We start from the raw sequence: 18,651 nt of genomic DNA on the forward strand, positions 1-18,651 counted from the left end.
CAGAGTCCCCAGGTGGGTGGGGGCAGTGGCCCGGGCCCTGTCTCCCTGTGGGCTGGTCGCGAGGGCAGCCTCCTTCAGGCCTTCGGGCCGTGGGGGCCCCCGCTGGAGTGGACTTTGAGCTGGTGATGGGTGTGTGGCGCTGTGAGCGTGGGACCAGGGCCAGGCAGGGCTGCTTCAGGCCTGCTCTGACTCTGCCCGTTCGCTTTCCTCATCAGAGCCATCCAGACATCTGCTCAGGCAACTCAGCGAGAAAGGTGAGCGAGTGAGGGGTGGACAGGCATCCCCTTTAAGGTGCGCTCTAGGGCGGGGGTGAGAGGGTGAAGCAGGCGACCAGCAGGGTGTGGGCCTCGCGGACAGTTCAGAGGGGATTCTGCCTTGTTCTTCTCTGGAAGTGGGCCTCACCCCTTGCTGTCTGGGCTCCCCCTGCACACCTTGCACCCTGTCTCTCTGCCCTTGGGTGACAGCAGGAGCGAGTGACCGTGCCATTCTGCACCCCGGGCTCCCGGTCTGTCAGTCATTCCTTTGAAAGCCCGGGAGACCTGGTGAAGGTTCTGGGAGCAGGAGCCCCTGACGCAGTCTTCCCCGGGGGCTCTGGGCCTCAGGCCTCTGTGAGGGGGCTCTTCCTCCGGGTTACTGATCTCCGCTCCCCCTCCCCCTCGCCGCTGTGCCGGGACCCGGTGGTGGCGGAGCAGCCAGAGCAGCAGGGATGAAGGTAAGGCCAGGGGCACACGGGATGTCTGGACAGGCTGGGGGGCACCCCATCATCTTCATTCACTCAACAAACGCCTGTCAAGCACCTACTGTGCACCAGGCTCTGTCATGAGGGTCACGGAGATGAATAAGCCGTGGCCCTTGCCCAGGGGACCCTTCTGTACCCTTTCCCTGGAGTGGCACCCTGGTGGTGGCCGACCCAGCCGGGATCCTCTCATTTTGCCCTCTCCCTGGGGCAGGCAGGCCTCTCTGGATCCTGAGTTCCTGACCAGACCCCAGTCCCAGCTTCCCACCTCGAGAACCCCCTGCTTCGCGTGGGAGCCTAGTGGAGACCAGGGGTTGGGTGTCTAGATGTGGCTTTCTCTGGGAAGCCTCCCCAGCCCCAGCTGCTGCAGGAGGAGGGGGGTTGCCCAGAGGCCTGTCACGAGGGGGCCTTGTGCTCTGAACAGCATGCGGGCAGTGTCGGCACGCTCCTGGACTTTGGACAGCCCCCCTGTGCTCGGGGCCTGCGGTCGGAGGCTGAAGGGGCTGCCCGGGAGGAGCAGGAGGAGGAGGAGGAGGAGGTGGTGGAGGAGGAGGAGGAGGAGGAGGAAGAGCAGGCCTTTCAGGTCGCTCTGGAGGACCTGGCAGGGCATGAAGGCAGCGAGAAGGGGGCCAGGCCAGAGCCCCCAGGCGAGGAGGAGGAGGAGGAGGAGGAGGAGGAGGAGAGCCTGGCAGTGGCGGAGCAGGTAGCCGACTTTGCCAGCTCCCTGCTGGCCGCCCTCCACTGCTGGCACTATCGGGCCAACGCTTTACTTTTCTCCCGGGGCGCTATGGTGAGGTGTCTCTTTGATCTCCCCCTCCTCCTTGCATGCTCCCTGGCACGCGCATGCCCATCCGAGAGTCCCCTCCACTGCCCTTCTCATCCCTCCGTCCTTGTTCCTTCCTGCCTGCCGTCAGCACTTCTTAACACCTTGCTCACTGTCACGCCCTGCTGAGCCCCTGGCATTCGTTGTTCCAGCACTGGGTGCGAACCAGCATGCTACTCAATGGGCATGACTAATGGGGCGGGGTGGGGGGCGGGGGAGAGGAGATCCCCACACACAGGGATCCGCATGCCTGGCAGGGATTTCTGAGTCCCCAGACCTGGCAGTTCAGGCTGACTCTGGAATGGCTCAGGTCCAACGCTGGATCTCAACGCAGCCCACCCCCTTTGGGGCTCAGGAGGTGCTGCCAGGGTTGGGATGCAGAAGGGACCAGCTCCCCGTGTCCTGGGAGCTGATGACTACCCTCTGCTTGCTGCAGGGGAAGGGGCGCAGGGAGCCCGAAGACCCCAAGAGCTGCAGAAGGCCCAGCAGCCAATCTCCAACCACCGCTGAGAAGTGCCTGAGCTTTGAGTCTGTGTCTTCCCTGCCGGAGGTGAGTGGCCAGCAGGCGGAAGGGGGTTAGTGCAGAGGCGCCTGAGCCCAGATCTCCAGCTCTGCAGATGGGGCTTTCAGGCATGGGCTGTCCCGTTGGGCCCATGGGGACAGGGAATCCCACTCCCTAGGACTCTCGTGCCCCCAGGAAGCCTGTCTGGCCTGTGGGCATGCGGCTTGGTGACCAACAGCCGCTTACTCTGAATTAGAAAAGGTGCCCCTTCCTTTGGGCAGATGCAGTCTCTGGCCAAGGGGCACAATTATTGGAAGTGACCAGATTATAGGTCCCCTTGGCCAGGCCTCCTTGCATAGAGCATAAAGCTCTGCTCTGCTAGTGTGCCAGACATTTAAATCATGCCTGTCCCACCTGGCAAAGGAGTAAGGTGTTTATCTACTGGATACCTCCTGTGTGCCTGATGTTTTATTTCTTCCTTCTGTTTCCTGACCCAGCTCTACCAGGGAGAACGAGACTCAGGTTAGGTTGATGTGCCTGACATTGCGCAGCTTCTAAGGGACAGAGCTCAGATTAGACTTGGGTCTGTGACCCAGAAGCCTGCACTCTTTTTCCTGCCACCCCACACTATCTGGGGGTTATGTGGAATGGAGTCCTTTGCTTTTGCAGAGTTACAAGGAAAAGTTCATGAGGCTTAGACCCCGGGGTGGGCCTCACAGCCAGGACATTGAGAAGCCTGGGTGACATTGGAAAAGAGTTCAGAATGGTGATGTCCAGTGATAATAGAATGTGAGCCTCATGTGTAATTTTATTTACTTATAAAATTTTTATTTATTTATTTAAAAATTATTTATTTATTTATTTTGGCTGCGTTGGGTCTTCGTTGCTGTGCGCGGGCTTTCTCTAGTTGTGGCAAGCAGGGGCTACTCTTCGTTGCGGTGCGTGGGCTTCTCATAGCAGTGGCTTCTCTTATTGCGGAGCACGGGCTCTAGGTGCACGGGCTTCAGTAGTTGTGGCTCCCGGGCTCTAGAGCGCAGGCTCAGTAGCTGTGGCGCACGGGCTTAGTTGCTCTGCAGCATGTGGGATCTTCCTGGACCAGGGCTGGAACCCATGTTCCCTGCATTGGCAGGCAGATTCCTAATCACTGCGCCACCAGGGAAGTCCCCTCATGTGTAATTTTAAATATTCTAATAGTCACACTAAAGAATTATTTAACCCAGTTTTTCCAAACTACTATCATGTCAACACGTAGTGTTTTAAAAAGCTACTAATGAGGTATTTTGTACTTTTTTGGTATGCGGTTTTTGCAACGTGAACTGGCTACATTTCAGATGCCCAGGAGCCACGTGTGGCTGGCAGCCACTGTGTTGGACATTACAGGCCTAGCTCCTGGGTCCCACTGTGCAGATTCTAGACTAGAACGATTGGAATCAGGTCTGATTCCTCGGGCTATAGAGTGTTATCTTGTGTTCTCCCTAAAGATTCCTCTGGAAAGCTGCCTGTACTGGCTGGTTTTATGATTCAAATGACCTTCAAGGTGGTCAAGAGAGAGTTGCCAACTTTGCTTCCTTCCTTGCCATCCGCTGCGCACATGCAGAGTCCTGCACAGGGGCGGAGGCTGGCTGGCAGGAGCCAGATCCCCATCTTTACCCTCTGACAGGATTCCAGCATGTGGTCCTAGTGCCCTCTGGATCCTGATCCACACGGAAGACCCTGACCCCTCAGGGAAGTTGTTTAGGTCTGGGTTTCAGCCCAGAACAACCTCCATGTGGGGAGCTCCTGGGGCTTGAGGGAGCCGCCTCCCATCAGGCAGGGGAGTCCTGGTGCCGTGGCTCTGACCCCATGCTGCATGTTCCCACCTTGTCCCTGTACTTTCCAGGCAGGCTGCCCCTGAGAGGTGCCACCACTTTACCCCATCTGCGTTTCTAGAATCTTTCTTGGGTTTGAGAATGTGGACCCAGCACCCCAGCTGCAGGGTGACTAAGGGACATCCTCTCCCTAAGGACCTGCTGCCTGCTCCTGAGTCATGCTCATTCTGATTGCCTGCAGTCCGAAACCGCAGCCCCTCTCACTAGGCTCTGAGCAGGCTGTGCTGTCCCCACATCCCCCCGGGTCACGTGAGGGAGGCTTTTGGCTCATATGAGCTCTTTGTGCCCTCCCAGGTTGAGCCAGACCCTGAGTCTGGGACAGAGCAGGAGGTGTCGGCTGCCATGGAAGGTCCCAGGACCGAGGAGATGCCCTCAGACACAGAGGCTCCAGAAGTCCTAGAAATGCAGCTTGACACCCACCAGCTGCTGCTGGGACTGGACCCCCCGGGTGACATGGTGGACTTCATGGTGGCCGAGAGTACCGAGGACCCTAAGGTCCTGAGCAGTGAGGACGAGGAGGAAGAGATGGGGGCCGCCCACGAGCCCGAGAGCCTCCTGCCTCCCTCTGTGCTGGACCAGGCCAGCGTCATTGCCGAGCGGTTCGTCAGCAGCTTCTCTCGGCGGAGCAGCCTGGCACTGGAGGACGGCAAGTCCAGCGGCTTCGGGACCCCGAGGCTGACCAGCCGGAGCAGCAGTGTGATCAGCCTAGAGGACAGTGAGAAGGGCCTGGGCCCCCGTGGGAGCACCACAGACTCCCTGGGCTCTCAGCTCCCTCCAGAAGCGGACATCAGTATGGGGGTGGCCGCAGAGAGTGACCCTTCTGTCAACGGGACGGAGCCCCAGAGCCCAGGCTGCCCAGCGGAGCCAGACAGGCCTTCCTGCACGAAGGAATCGAAGCTTTCTTCCCGAGACCGGCTGTTGTTGGACAAAATCAAGAGCTACTATGAAAGTGCAGAGCACCACGATGCAGGCTTTAGCGTCCGGCGCCGGGAGAGCCTCTCCTTCATCCCCAAAGGACTGGTGAGAAACTCAGTCTCCAGAATCAACAGCCTTCCCAGGCCAGACCCGGAGCCACTGGCTCCGCTGGGGCATAAGAGACAGGTGGGCTCGCGGGCAGCCTCATGGGCCCTCTTTGACTACCCAGGACCAGGCCAGGCTCGTGCTGGGGACCCAGCTCCCATCACAGATGCTGAGTTCCGCCCGTCTTCGGAAATTGTGAAGATCTGGGAGGAAATGGCGTCTCCTGAGGGGAGCCCTCGGAAAGGAGCAGGCCAAGGCCAGGCCAATAGCTTTGACCTGCACGAGCCCCTCTTCATCCTGGAGGAGCGTGAGCTGGGGGCCATCACTGAGGAGTCGGCCGCTGCCTCGCCGGAGAGTGCCTCCCCCACTGAGCCACCCAGCCCGGCCCACCTGGCCCAGGAGCTGAAGGAGCTGGTGAAGGAGCTGAGCAGCGGCGCCCAGGGGGAGCTGGTGAGCCCGCTACACCCCCGCATCCTGCAGCTCTCCCACGTGATGGACAGCCACGTGAGCGAGCGAGTCAAGAGCAAGGTCTACCAGCTGGCTCGCCAGTACAGCCTCCGGATCAAGGGCAAGTCGGTGACAGCCAGGCCACCGCAGCCGTGGGAAAAGGTGGCTGCCACCACCCCCCACCTGCAGCAGGAGGCTGGAGCACCATCTGGTGGCAGAGGTATGAAGGGGGTGGGGCGGAGGGCCCTGCCTGCAAGCCAGGGATGGAAGCACCTTTTAGGAGCCAGTTGGATTCTGGGAAAGTGACCCCCTAAAGGACCTCTACCAAAAAGAGGGCTGGGGCGAGTCCTGGAGCTGGTCTAACGCTCAAGGCCAAGCTCCTCCTGTGGAGCAGAGGGCCTGGGGCCACGGGCCTCTGTTTTCCAGGAGAGCAGAAGCTCTCGTCTCTTCCTTTGACCCCTGACCCCACCCCACCCCCTTTTCTTCATTCTTCCCGTTTCCCTTTGGTAAGGGCGCCGTGGATGGTCAGTGAGGTTTCTCTCCCATCACATGCAAAACCCCAGCAACCAGCCTCGCCTGGAAGGGGAGTTGAGGTCAGCCCAGAGCCCTCATGTCCTCTTGCTCCCTCCTGCACGGGGATTCAGGCGGCTCGCTGTCTCCTCACAGGTAAGAGGAAACCAGTGCTGTCTCTCTTCAACCACGAGCAGCCCACAGCCCAGGAACACAGCCCGCCCAAGCCCGGCTCTGCCAGGGAGATATCGCCACGGCGTTTCTCCTTCAGCCCCTCGGCCACCAGCCCGAGGACCCCCTCGCCTGGGGCCTGGCACATCCCCCGAAGCCCCCGAAGCCCCTTGGACACCGAGACTTTCAACTGGCCCGATGTCCGAGAGCTCTGCTCCAAATATGCCTCCCAGGACGAAGCGCTCCAGGCCAAGGGCAGCCGGCCGCGCAACCTGCCCGTCAACCGGAGCCACTCGCTGCCGGAGAACATGATGCAGCCGCAGCCGCCCCTGTCGGGGAAGGTGGGCCGCTGCTGCAGCCTGAACGCCAGGAGGGCCCCGGCAGGCCCAGGGGTCGCCCAGCCTCAGCCTCTGGCGGGTTCACCCCCAAGCGCGCCGGACGGAGGGGAGGCCCTGTACGTCACCGCAGACCTCACACTGGAGGACAACCGGCGGATGGTTGTCATGGAGAGGGGACCTCTGTCCGGCCCCAACGCGGGACTGGAGGCAACCAGCGGGCGGGGACCGAGCTCACCAGCAGCCCAGGCGGGGCAGGGCCCGGAGTTCCAGGAGTGTGCAGAGTATCGGCCTAAAGAAGAGGGTCCCAGGGACCCGGCAGACCCAAGCCAGCAGGGCAGAGTGAGGAGCCTGCGGGAGAAATTCCAGGCCTTGAACTCCACAGGTTGACACTGAGTCCTGGGGGAGGGAGCCGCTGTGCCGAGGGACGGGGAGGAACGGTGGCATCCTCGCTCACAGCCTGGGCTCACCCTGCTCACCCGAGCCCCGTCCGGGGCCCTCAGAAAGGCCGCCCCTGGGAGAGCGCCCTGGGGCACCGGGCAAGGGCCTTCACCTGCCGTGGGCGCGCCAGTGACTTGCGAGCCCCTTTGCCCTCCGAGGCCGGTGTGGCCGCTTCCCTTGTATATATAGTTCTTCTCTAGTAAGAGGCCAAATAGTTAAGCTCATCTCTTCCCAGGGAGAGCGAGCCCTGCTCAGGCCTCCAGTGTCGCCTGGCCGCGCTGCCAGACTGAGGGCCCACCCAGGGGACACACAGGAGGGTGGCCTGGGGAGGCTTTGCTCTTTAACTGTGCCTTTTCTTAGGATCCGGGCAGGAACGAGGCCCATAATTTATTGCTTTCTACCCTGTGGTATGTTGGTGTGCTCGCGCGCGTGTGTGTGAGTGTGCTGTTGTTGATTTCCCTCCTGGGAGGAACGTCGTGGACTCCGTTCAGGTACTTTTGTGGGTTGTCTTGCTGGCCCCGTGGTTGTCACTAATGTACACACGTTTCGTTATTTGCCAATGGTGTAATAACCACTGCTGACCAACCAACCTGTGAGTGGTCTCCTTACTGGCGTCTGGCCGGGCTGGGGAGAGGCGATCGTGCCCAGGTCTGTCTCAGGGGAAGCGGGACGTGGGCTTGTTGCTTCCACAGGCGCTCATTTGCAGCCATGCTCACGAAGCACAAGGCCCCAGGTGCTGGCTGGGGAGGCTGGGGCAGCAGGATGTGTGGGAGGGGACTTGTTCTGCTACTTCTGTTCCCATGGGCTTCTGTCTACCCACAGCCTGGCGTCCTGTCTGGGGTAAGGTCAGGGGGCACCATGCCAGCCTTTAGCTCTTTTCCCCAGGTGCCAAAGTTGGACTGAAAGGGGTGGAACATTTTTCTAACAGGCAGATATTTCCACGTCTGGTGCCTTTTATTCTCTCCCTCGCTAGCTCCCAGGAGACATCCTAGGGGGCAAGGATTCTTAACTTGGAGCCTAGAAATATCTTAAGTGGCTGGCAGTGTTGGGTGAGGGGTGCATTTTTTCTGGGATAGAGCCTCATTCTTCATTCTTATTCTCAAAAGTGTCTTTGATTCAAAAGGCGTAGGTCTGCCCCCTACTTCTGACTGGGTTTTTTGCCTTTTTTTTTCCTTGGTGGACCAACCTTGTTTCACCCTGTTTCTTCTGGATGGGGCCTGGGAGGAGTGGGGCTGCAGGGCCAGGTGGTAGAGCTGTCTTGCAGGTCTTCTGACCTAGGAGGATGGGCTCAGCCTGAAGATGGGTCTGCTGAGTCTAATGAGGTCAAGGGAATATCAGAGGCAAGTAGAGGCCTTTCCTGAGCAGGAGCAGAGCAGGGCTGGCCCATGTTCTGCCAGCTGGTCAGAATGGTCTGTGGGCACTTGCACAGTCGCTGAGAGAGCTGGCTCCTACTAGACAAGTCTCTGATTGTCATGAGTAGCCACACATTAGAGTGAGAGTCAGGAGATCCAGCCCTGCATTTAACTGGCTGGGTCACCTAAACTCATGCTTTTTCCTCCTCTGTAAATCGAAGGAGGTGGATAAGTTGTTGCTTCTCAAACTCTCTGACTCAGACTCTTCGAGAGGTGAGGCCTGGGGAGTAGTAGTCAACACCTTCCCCAGGTGATCCTTACACAGCCCTCTAGGTTATACCTGGGAACCCTGGACCAGCTCAGTGGTTCCTGCTGGCTGCCTGCTGGAATCATCAGGGGAGGGAACTTTTTGAAAAATGCTGATGTCTAGGTTTCACCCACCCAGACCAACTGAAACTGCACCTCCGGAGATGAACCCCAGGTGTGTGGATTCTGATTTTCAGATCTCTGTCCCGAGCTCCATGGGGAAAGGCCTGCAGCAGGCCCTCAAGATGGTTGAATGCGTGAATAAGCGAGCTTTTCTCAGGGTCTCAAGTGAAGCACAGAACCTAGGTGCCAGCAGAGTTGTTCCCATAAGACTCCAAGGACAAGCCAGAGTCTGGCTGTGCCTCTTGTCTCCATGGTGGTCCTGTGTTCACAGATTCCGCCTTGCTCAATCAACCAGCCCCCTTTGGTCCAGTTCAAAGGGAAATAGGTGAGTCAAATAAGAAACGGAAATATGGAGCGTTATTGATTTATTAGAAAAACTAGTAAATGGGTTTTCTCTGGTTGGTGGAAGCACATTTGAGCAGGTGGAGGACAAGGCCGAGCCGGCCCCAGGGCCAGCCCCAGATTGCATGGTCTGTGCCCAGCAGGGCTGCCGTCCTCTGCAGCCACCTCCTCCCTTGCATCCTCCCTGAGCTGACTTGTCCAAGAGACCGAGCCACGGGGTCCTCTGGATCTCTGCCCCCTCCTACTGAAGGGAGGAGGGCGATCCAGGGCCAGCCTTGGGGACTCTCTGTGCTCTCCGATAGGCAGGAAGAAGGAGTGGGGTGGCGGGGAAGCCGAGCCCCCCCCCCCCCCCCGCAGACCTCCTGTTATGGGTGCTAGGTGGGGGGGAGGAAGCTCGAGGACCCTCCTTACCTCCCTCAGCCACAGTCAGTTGAGGCCAGGGGACAAAGGGGAAGGAGAGAGGGAAGGAGGACCACCTGACCATGCCCAGAAGGAGCTTCCTCTAAACTGCCCTGGGGAGGACTCCTGGTTTGCTGGTGTGGACTGGAGCTGTTGGGGGATACTGTTAAAGAAAAGAACTACAAAATAGAAAATGTAAGGAGGGAAAAAAGAAACCTTGCCAGGGCACCAGGAGCTTAGCCCCCCCATGTGGCACAGAGTCCCAAAGCTGGGCCCCTGCAGTTTCAGGCCAGTGAGTTGAGTGTCTTGGGGCCTGTGTGATGTGGGGGGAGGGATGCGTGGGGAGCTGGCAGTAGATGGTGGGTCACATGCAGCCGGCTGCTGCCCTTGCCCAGTCTGGGGGCCCAGGGGTGGTGAAATCCTAGCTTTTCCTTGAGGCCCTTTCATTCTTGGGACTGTGGAGTTGCTTGCTGAAATTCTTCACTTCAGGTGCTGCTTTGGCACACATGGAGGGGAGAGGGTGGCCTCTAGTCTCTTGGCTCCCTGAAGACTGGCCCATGGGAACAGTTGAGGGAGACTCTTGCCGCTATCTGCCCTGGAGCAGGACATGCCCTCAGATGCACCAGAGGCCTTCTTTATTGCCAGGTGAGTGTCATCACCTCACTGCCTCCTGCCTTGGTTTCCCTAGGTATAGAAAGAGGCTGGTGGGTGGTATAGATTAGGTTCCCTGTGGATGCACAGGGGGCCATAGGGTTAGGTGCATAGAGGCCAAATGAAGACCCTGGCTCCAGAGGTGGGACCACCTGTCAGGCTCCAGCAGAGAACTTCCCTCCTGTGGTTCTTGTCTGCTGAAATTGCCTTCCCTTGACATGGTGGTGTTGATCTCCAGCACTAAGGGCTCCTGGGAAGGCCTAGTAACTCCGGATGCCTATGCCTGTGGTTTCTACCTGAGCTTCACCCGCTTCCGGGGGATCATCTCAGTGTGTCTAAGGCTCCTTCCCATGGGGAAGGTGATGGAAACAGCGACTGCTGGCCCCAGGGACCTTTCTGGTCCCTGGGGAAATGCCTGCTGCCTGCAACTTAACCCCTCTTTTGGACCTAACCCCAGTTAAGATGCTGGGCTGGAGCTGCATTGCTTTCAGAGAGTGGCGGAGAAAAATCCCTGTGGAACTAGTGGTCTCTTCCGTCTGGAAGTCTGACCTCAGCAGCACAGGGAAAGCTATCCCTGGGGATAGAGGTTGCAGGGCCCCTTTTGGCTGTGCTTGGGATTGTGGGGTAGATACCCATGTGGCCCCCTGACTCAAGGCCAGGACCTTCTGGAGGAGCTAAGCAAGGGTGCCTGCCACACCTTAATGGCTTTGGCCCCAGCATTTGTCCCAGCCATCTGGGGTTGTTCCGTGGGTTGTAATAAATACCCAGGTGTGGCCACATTTGCCACCCCAGGGTGACGGGTCATGAAATTTGCTGTCGGTCCAGCCAGCACCCTCAAGTGGTACCAGCTGCAGACAGAACACATGGGGTATTTGGCTTTGGGATGCTCTACTCCAGGCATTGCGGTGTCCATCTTGTACCTGGGGACCTGCGCTGTCTCCCTTAAGGGCCCTGTGTCTGAGTGGGATGTTGCTGGTTTGGCAGCTACTGGGAGTGCGGGAGGACCCCAGAGTGGAGAGGCAGCGCCTTAGGCAGTGTGGAGACCTATCTACCTCCTTCTGACCTGAGCCCTAACCTCTAACTGTAGTTTTAAAAGAGGGCTGGCTTGAGAGCTTCCTGGTCCTCCCTACCACCATCGGGGGTGGCGGCAAGGGGTGCCGGAGGCCAGGGGAGCCCCTTTGCACTTAGGACCCATCGATCTTGTTGGGTGCCCCCCTCTTTCGGTGGGAGGAGGAGCGAGGAGGGGACGCGGTGGCCCCTGAGGTGAGAGTCCCCGTTCTGAGGAAGCCCAGTGGGGAGGAGGCCGTCGTGTCCCCTCAGTCCCCAGCAGCCCCTGGCCCAGAGCTCCCTGAAGCCTCCTTCCTCACGCCCCTAAGGGGCAGGTCGGGCATTTCCGGTGTCCTCTTCCCTTTCTCTTTCCCTGGCTGCGACTGAGCAGGAGGTGACCCCAAGCAAGACTTGCTTTGGGAGCGGGCAGCGTCTGAGGAACCCCATCAGCCTTCTTCTCCAGCTTATGTTTGAATCGGGGGACGGGCTGGCGCCCCTCAGCCCGGGAGAGGGGCGGGGAGAGGAGGGCGTGGGCCTCGAAAACCATCTCCTGCCCCCAGCCCCGGAGGCACCGAGGGCCGGCGGAGCTGGGAGCTCCGTCCCTGGAGCCCGCGCTCGCCGTGTGCGGGGCGCCGGGGCTGCGGGCAGAGGGCGCGGAGGCAGGCGTGGGCCGGGCCGGGCCGGTGGCGCGAAGGCAGCTATTGCAGCGCAGCGGGGCCCGGGGCCCGGCCGGCGACTCGGAGCAGGCAGGCGGCAGGCAGCGGCGGCCGGGCCGTGGGCAGGAGGAAGACCCTGCCGAGGAGGGAAGCGCTCGTCCCCGCTCGTCTCGTCCCGACGCACTGGCTTCACCCGCGGGGTGCCCGAGAGGCTACTTCTTTTTGGGGAAGAAGCTGAATCTCTTCTCCTTGTCTTTCTTGCCGAGGCTGGCGTCGGGGCCGGTGATGGAGGGTAGGGGCAGGCTCTGTGCCTTGACACGGATGCTCTGGGACTCGTTGATGGCGGTGCTCACGCCCTGCAGCCAGGACAGCATCTCCTCCTACAGGGCAGGAGGGTCAGGGCCCCGCAAAGGACGGGGTGCCTCTAGGACAGCCCCTTCTGAGGGAGCCTTGAGGTCAAGTGGCATGCGTCCCTTCCACCTGCCCCTTTGTTGGTGGGGGTCTGGGCTAGGCAGCCCTGCACTTACCTCATCCTTGCCATGGAAAAGCCACTCGCTGCCATTGCTCAGCCTAGGAGGACAGAGGGTTTCCTGCGTGGCCACCTCTGGATCTGATCCCCCAGCCCCCTGAGCTTTCCCATGACCAGAACCCTGTCAGGCAGCACAGCACCTTCTGAGAGAGGCAAAAATCAGGACCACCAGCCTCTCTGATTTGAAAAATCCCTGAAGGGCAACTCAGGCCTGAAGCTGGTCCCAAAGAGTGGGCCCCTGTCCAGCCACTTACGCCAAACCAGGGAAGGGGCAGTGGACAGGCAGGGCCTCACCTCAGCTTGAAGACGTGCTTCTTCTTCTTGTAGCTGGCAGCAATCTCACAGATGGCATGTCGCAGGGCCAGGGGCTCCTCCCCATGGTAGGGCACCCCCAGGGCCAGGTTCTTGGCATCCTTGTAGAAAGTCAGCTCGCTATTCCTGAGCACACAGTACAGGTTGTTCCAGGACCTGTGAGGGTACAGAGAGGCAGGTCACCTACAGTTCTGATACAGCATCTCTATAATCAGTTCCTATAGCTTTACCATTTTTCTTAATTATACCAATTTTACCCTGATCAATAGTAATACATTTTACTGTTTAAAAAATTGCAAATAAAAATCATCTGCACGTAATTCCACTACCAAAAGTTAACTATTGTTAACATTTGATGTATTTCCTTCTAGTCTTTATTCACATATATAGCTAAAATTGGATTATACTGTATATTCAATTTTATGTCCTGCTTTTAAGTTTAACACTATATCATGAGTATTTCCCCATCCTCAAATATTTGAATTCTCAAATATTTCTTGAAAATAATTTTGAATAGTTATATGGTATTCTATCACACATATAAATAATCCCTTTATTGATGGACCTTTTAATACTGGAAATTTTATCCATGATTTAAACAGCAATATGATAAACATCCTTGCCTGTAACTCTGATCTTACCCTGAGATATATTTCTAGAAGTAGAATTATTGAGTCTAAGACCAATAGTATAAACAACTTTTCAAAGCATTTCCATAGCCACCAGCATATTTGAGTCTCACTACAGAACTGTAACGTGAACAGAGCAGGGTTTTGTTTTGCTGGTAGTGATATTTTGTTTTGTTGATGATATACGCCTGGTATACTGTATTAGCACTTTTTTTTAAAAAATTAATTTATTTATTTTTATTTTTTGGCTGTGTTGGGTCTTCGTTGCTGCGCGTGGGCTTTCTCTAGTTGCGGTGAGCGGGGGCTACTTTTCGTTGCAGTGCACGGGCTTCTCATTGCAGTGACTTCTCTTGTTGCGGAGCAGGGGCTCTAGGCACGCGGGCTTCAGTAGTTGTGGCATGTGGGCTCAGCAGTTGTAGCACGGGCTTAGTTGCTCTGCGGCATGTGGGATCTTCCCGAACCAGGGCTCAAACCTGTGTCCCCTACATTGGCAGGCAGATTCTTAACCACTGTGCCACTAGGGAAGCCCTGTACTAGCACTTTTTAAAGAAATGTATTTGTGTAAATCAAGGCTCATCTCAGCTAAAATGTTTGGTGAGAACAGCAGGCTCATGGGCTCATGTGTGGGCTCACCTGAGCTCCTTCCCTGACAAATGGGGAACATGTTGCCCTTTCACAGTAATGAGTACTGAGAAACATTAAGCTTTTCTTCCTCCTCTTCCTCCTTTCCTCCTCTCTCCCTTTTGAGGGCAGAAAAGTGGAGAACTAGCAGGGCACGTAGGGAGGAAGGACTGAAAGGTCAAAGAGAGAACCTGACCTGCACAAAGCTGGCTGCAGAGCCATTCCACAAAGCCCAGATTTCTGACACCAGCTCAGGGATCTTTCCTCTGGCCCTCACCACCTTCTCTGAGCTTGTAGCCCAAGTAAGGCAGTTGCAAAGGAGGAGCTGGTCTTGGAGTAAGTGGACAAATGATTTAACCTCTCTCAGACTGTTTCCCCATCTGGAAAATGGAAACCTCAATATCATAGGAGGTTTGAGAAGCTATTATCAGTCCTAACATAATGCCTGGCACACAGTAGGTACTTTATAAATGCTAGTTTCCCTTTCCCTGCAGACTCTCCATATAAGCAATAAACCTCTTCAGGTTGGCTGGGCCCCCCAATTCATTTTTGGAATTTGAATTAACTTTGGCGTGTCCCCCAGGCCAGGCTCTCTCTCTGTGCTGCCAGTTGGCCCTGGGAATGTGGCTGGCTTCAACCTCTTGATGCTGCCCTGTTTCTCTGGGACCCTGGACTGCTACCTGAAGGCAGGAGCCTCCAGAGACTTTGGGTCTAGGCATCCCTGGGTAGACCACACCCAAGGACATGACTGCCTCAGGGTCAGGAAACGACACAGCTTCTGAATGAATTCCTCAGGGTCATATGGTTGCTAGGAGGGACCATAGCAACTCTTTCTCCTCTCCTATTTTATTTTATTGTTTGGGGTTTTTTTTGCATTTTCTTCTATTTTTTTTAAAATTATTTATTTATTTATTTATTTTTGGCTGTGTTGGGTCTTCGTTTCTGTGCGAGGGCTTTCTCTAGTTGTGGCAAGTGGGGGCCACTCTTCATCACGGTGCGTGGGCCTCTCACTATCATGGCTTCTCTTGTTGCGGAGCACAGGCTCCAGACGCGCAGGCTCAGTAATTGTGGCTCACGGGCCTAGTTGCTCCGCGGCATGTGGGATCTTCCCAGACCAGGGCTCGAACCCGTGTCCCCTGCATTGGCAGGCAGATTCTCAACCACTGCGCCACCAGGGAAGCCCTCCTCTCTTATTTTATAGCTGGGGAAACTGGGGCCCAGATTGGGTAAAAAGTGGGACTTGGTCAAGGACGTGTTGTTAGTGCCAAGGCCCACCTGTTACCCCGCCCTGGGATAATAACAGCTAGTGTTCACCGAGTTCCTGCTCTGCGCCAGGCATGGCATCTGCACTGAAGAGGCAGGCTGCCCCCGTCATCCCCATTTTACAAGTGAGAGGCTGAGTCACTAGTACAAGGTCATAGGACCACAACGGAAGACAGGCTTTTCCCATCATGCCAAGCAGCCCCCGGGCTGTCCCCGAGGATGCCCAGGAGCTCTCAGACTAGAGGCAGAGGGCACCCTCGCCCACAAGCATACCCATGTTGCTCTGTTGAAGTCCCTGGGAGCTGCCCACCCCTCCTACCCCGCGGCCCTCCCCCACACACCTGTTGGACGCCTTCTTGTTGGGCCCCTCCAGGTCGTGCTTGCGGCCCAAGTAGCCCTCCATCTGCACGCTGTGCCCGTGGTCCACCTGGGCCGGCAGCGTTGTAGGCTCATCACCCTCGCTCAGAGGCGTGTCCAGGGCCTTAAAGAGGGGCTCTGTGGTGGGCCTCTCATCTGTGCTGGATTTCTCCTCCTGCCCTTCCTTGTGCGGCCCTGGCGGCAGTGGCGGCTGCAGGTCCTGGGGCCACTGCCTCTCTTCTTCCCCCTGCTCAGGGGCATATGGGAGGAGCACACCTTGCTGGGGGTTCAGAGCCAGGGGTGGCTACTCTCGGCAGAACTGGGAGGTCAGCAGGCCCCACCTGAGTCTGGTTCCTCTCTCCTGTGCCCTTCCTGGCCCACCCTGGCCCTCCCTCAGCCTGCTGTGGGTTTCCACCTGGCCTGCTTCCCTAGACTGTGCCCATGTCTCTGGCTCCATTCCCCACTCTCCCCCTCGCCAGTCTAACATAGGGGCAGAGGTTCTTAGAGTGAGCTGAAGGGGCTCATCCGGGGGTTTCCAACGCTGCTCGCTGCCCGGCTCCAGGGCCCACCCCTGCTTCAGAGAGACACCCCAGCTCCTACTGAGTCATGCGTGGGCTCTGGCAAGACTTCAAATGAAGAAAGGGTTCTGCTGCTAAGACAGGATAGAAGAACATTTGTGGTAGGATATTGTATGGGAACCCTTCTGTTACCTTCCACTTGTGTCTCAAACCCCAAAGCTAAGGGCACCAGGCCCTAAGCCTCCCCCACCACCTTCTAAAGCGAGACCCAGACCTTCCCGGGTCATGGTGCAGGACCGTGACCTGCTCCCCAGGTCCTGCCCCCGTCATTTGGTGGGGATTTGTTGGAGTAGGGCAGTGGTTCCTAACCCTGGCTGCCTTTTTACAATCACCTCGGGAGCTTTAACAAAGGATGCCGGGACCCATCCTCAGGATGCTGAGTTAACTAGCCTGGAGTGGGGTCAGCACACTGGAATTTCTTAGTCAGCTTTTCATGCACTCGAATGTGCTGCAGGGGTAGAGAATCACCACCTAAGGAGTCACTGCTCCAGGGAAAGTCGTCGGCTTTTACCTCCCTGCTCCTCCCCGTGGAGGGCAGGATCCTCCCAGCCCCTGCCCAAGCCAAGTGAGGGGCTTCCAGTGGAGCCACGTGCTGGTATGTCAGGTGCCCATGAGAAGGGGAAGCAGACCTCTTATTCCCCAGCTGGGTACCTCCTTACGCAGAGGCCTTGCTGATCCGCCTTTGTGCCGCTGCAGCAGGAGAGAGGGCAGGACAGATTGCGGCAGCAAGGGGCAGCCAGCCTCTGAGTGCAGCGCAAGAATGCCGGCTGGGGCAAGAATGGGTGGGTCTCCTACGTACCCAGCACCAAGGAAGTCCACCCTAGCTTGAGACATCTGGCCAGAACCCTGTCTCAAAGGCCTGACTGCTGGAGACCTTACAGCACCAGGTGGGAAGGGTCTTGTAGGCCCCCAAGCAGGTGGTATCCGGACACCTGAAGGACCAAGGGTGTTGACAGCCCAAGAGGACCAGAGCCAACCCAGGCAGTAAAGAGACACTGCCCCCTTTTCTACTCCCTGTCCCAACTGAAGATGGAGACCCAGGAGAGTGTTGGGGAGGAGCCAGGAAACAGCAGACCCTGTGCTCCCCATTGTGGGTCCTTCAGACCTTGGGTCAAAGCCAAAATAGAGAAATGGAGAATGAGAGGATCTGGGCACCATACTGGACATCAGATTGAAGCTTCAAACTGAAACAGACTGGTTAGACTTTTTAACAGCTAAAAGTGACCAAGGTCTGCCTGAGCTGGCACTAAGGAATGGGAAGCGGAGGCTCAACGGAGATGTCTGAAGGCAGTGGTTGGAAGAAAGGTAAAGCTGGTCATGGCTGTATCCCATCAAATTAGGGCTGGTCAATAAACAGGTTGGGGTTCCCTAAGATCTCATTTAAAGAAAGGATAATATGGCTGGAAAAGTTTGAAAACACTACCCTAGTCTAACACCTTCAATCTATGAGAAAACCTGTGCTCAGAGAGGTTAAGTGACTTACCCAAGGTCACACAGCTAATAGATACCAGAAGCAATCAAGAGCATGCACTCCAGAATTGGACAGGCCTGAGTTTTTACCACATCTTTAGGGCTCTTATCTTCTCCTGTCTTAGAGTCCCTTGAGAGTTGTGGCTGGGCCATGCCCATCTTTATGCATCTTGCAGTATTTATATCTTTGAGTGTCAGCAATGAGCCGGAATTGACCACAAGGATCTGAAGGCTCTAAAGCCCTGCCTGGATCCTCCTCCAGCAGGGAGGAAGGGCAGGAGTGGCAGGGTTGGATCTGGGAGCCTGCGTTTGGGCTCCTTCTATGGACCCAGTCAGGCCAGCCCTCTGACTTAGGCATAACTGTTGGGGAGGTAGTGAAGCCTTTCATCCTCTATCTTTCCAGCTGGCTGTGCTGCTCCTCCTGGTGATGGGCCAGGCCCTCCCCACACCTGCTCTGGGGGGCTCAGGGAAGATGCGTGGCAGATGCTGGGAGGAAAGCCCAGCAGACCCTCACAACCATGTTCACCCCTCTCACCCAGCCTCTCCCCTCCTGGGACTGGTTTTACTAGAGCCCTGTGTGTCCATATTTTCTTCCTATACTTTTCATTTCCATGCTCCTTCCTTTCGGGAACTCTCCTCTGAAAATAGAGATGATTTTTCCAGGACTGCCTCCCAATTTAACCTCACCTTTCTTCTGTTTCTTCCTAATGGATGCCTGACCCATGTTCCCTGGCAGGGCCAGTCAGAGGCCATGGCCAGTGTGATCGAAAGTTAAATGGCCAGGTCATGGGTGGGCTTTGGGAAATGGGGGTTTTCCAATGTATGCAAAGATTTCTTCTGTTCTCTTGACTGTTCATGTGGAGACAATTTAAAACACACCCTCTCCCCTCTACCCTGAAGGCCAAGGCCTGAGGAGAAGGAGTCGAGAATGAGGGTGGGAGGTGGAGGGGTCTGGTGGCAGCCGCTCCTCCCAGGCCCAGGGCTGGCGGGGCTTCTCTCCCTCCTGGGTTAGGGGAAGGGACACACAGGAGAAAGATGGGGGCATGGTTTGGGCAAAAGGGCCCTCCTTTTATAGGCCCCAGGGGTAAATATGCTTTGCACCATCTTCTAAGAGAGCTGGGGGTTGAGGGGCAGTTCTCCTGCTGCCCCTGGAACCATACCAT

At 57.0% G+C, this 18,651-nt stretch overlaps 2 protein-coding genes across 12 annotated transcripts in view; one reads left to right on the forward strand and one right to left on the reverse strand.

The window, feature by feature from the left end:
• Window positions 1-7,442, forward strand: part of PLEKHG3 (pleckstrin homology and RhoGEF domain containing G3) — a 42,391-nt gene extending 34,949 nt beyond the window's left edge. For 3 of the 6 annotated variants that reach the window (XM_036841212.1, XM_036841222.1, XM_036841225.1), the window contains 5 exons: window positions 216-254; window positions 693-712; window positions 1,996-2,109; window positions 4,224-5,616; window positions 6,063-7,442. In XM_036841212.1, the coding sequence (XP_036697107.1) occupies window positions 216-254; window positions 693-712; window positions 1,996-2,109; window positions 4,224-5,616; window positions 6,063-6,802 (2,306 nt within the window). In that variant the 3' untranslated portion in view covers window positions 6,803-7,442. Of the gene's footprint in view, window positions 1-215; window positions 255-692; window positions 713-1,160; window positions 1,527-1,995; window positions 2,110-4,223; window positions 5,617-6,062 lie in introns of all 6 variants that reach the window. The other 3 variants (XM_036841196.1, XM_036841204.1, XM_036841186.1) reach the window with 2 other exon arrangements.
• Window positions 7,443-8,982: 1,540 nt separating this feature from the next.
• SPTB (spectrin beta, erythrocytic) overlaps window positions 8,983-18,651 on the reverse strand; it is a 125,230-nt gene continuing 115,561 nt past the window's right edge. For 5 of the 6 annotated variants that reach the window (XM_036841175.1, XM_036841176.1, XM_036841174.1 and 2 more), the window contains 4 exons: window positions 15,425-15,687; window positions 12,553-12,726; window positions 12,257-12,299; window positions 8,983-12,109 (listed from right to left, as the gene is read on the reverse strand). In XM_036841175.1, the coding sequence (XP_036697070.1) occupies window positions 11,942-12,109; window positions 12,257-12,299; window positions 12,553-12,726; window positions 15,425-15,687 (648 nt within the window). In that variant the 3' untranslated portion in view covers window positions 8,983-11,941. The other variant, XM_036841180.1, reaches the window with a different exon arrangement.

This window comes from Balaenoptera musculus, chromosome 2 (genome assembly GCF_009873245.2).
Source record: "Balaenoptera musculus isolate JJ_BM4_2016_0621 chromosome 2, mBalMus1.pri.v3, whole genome shotgun sequence".
NCBI lineage: Eukaryota > Metazoa > Chordata > Mammalia > Artiodactyla > Balaenopteridae > Balaenoptera > Balaenoptera musculus.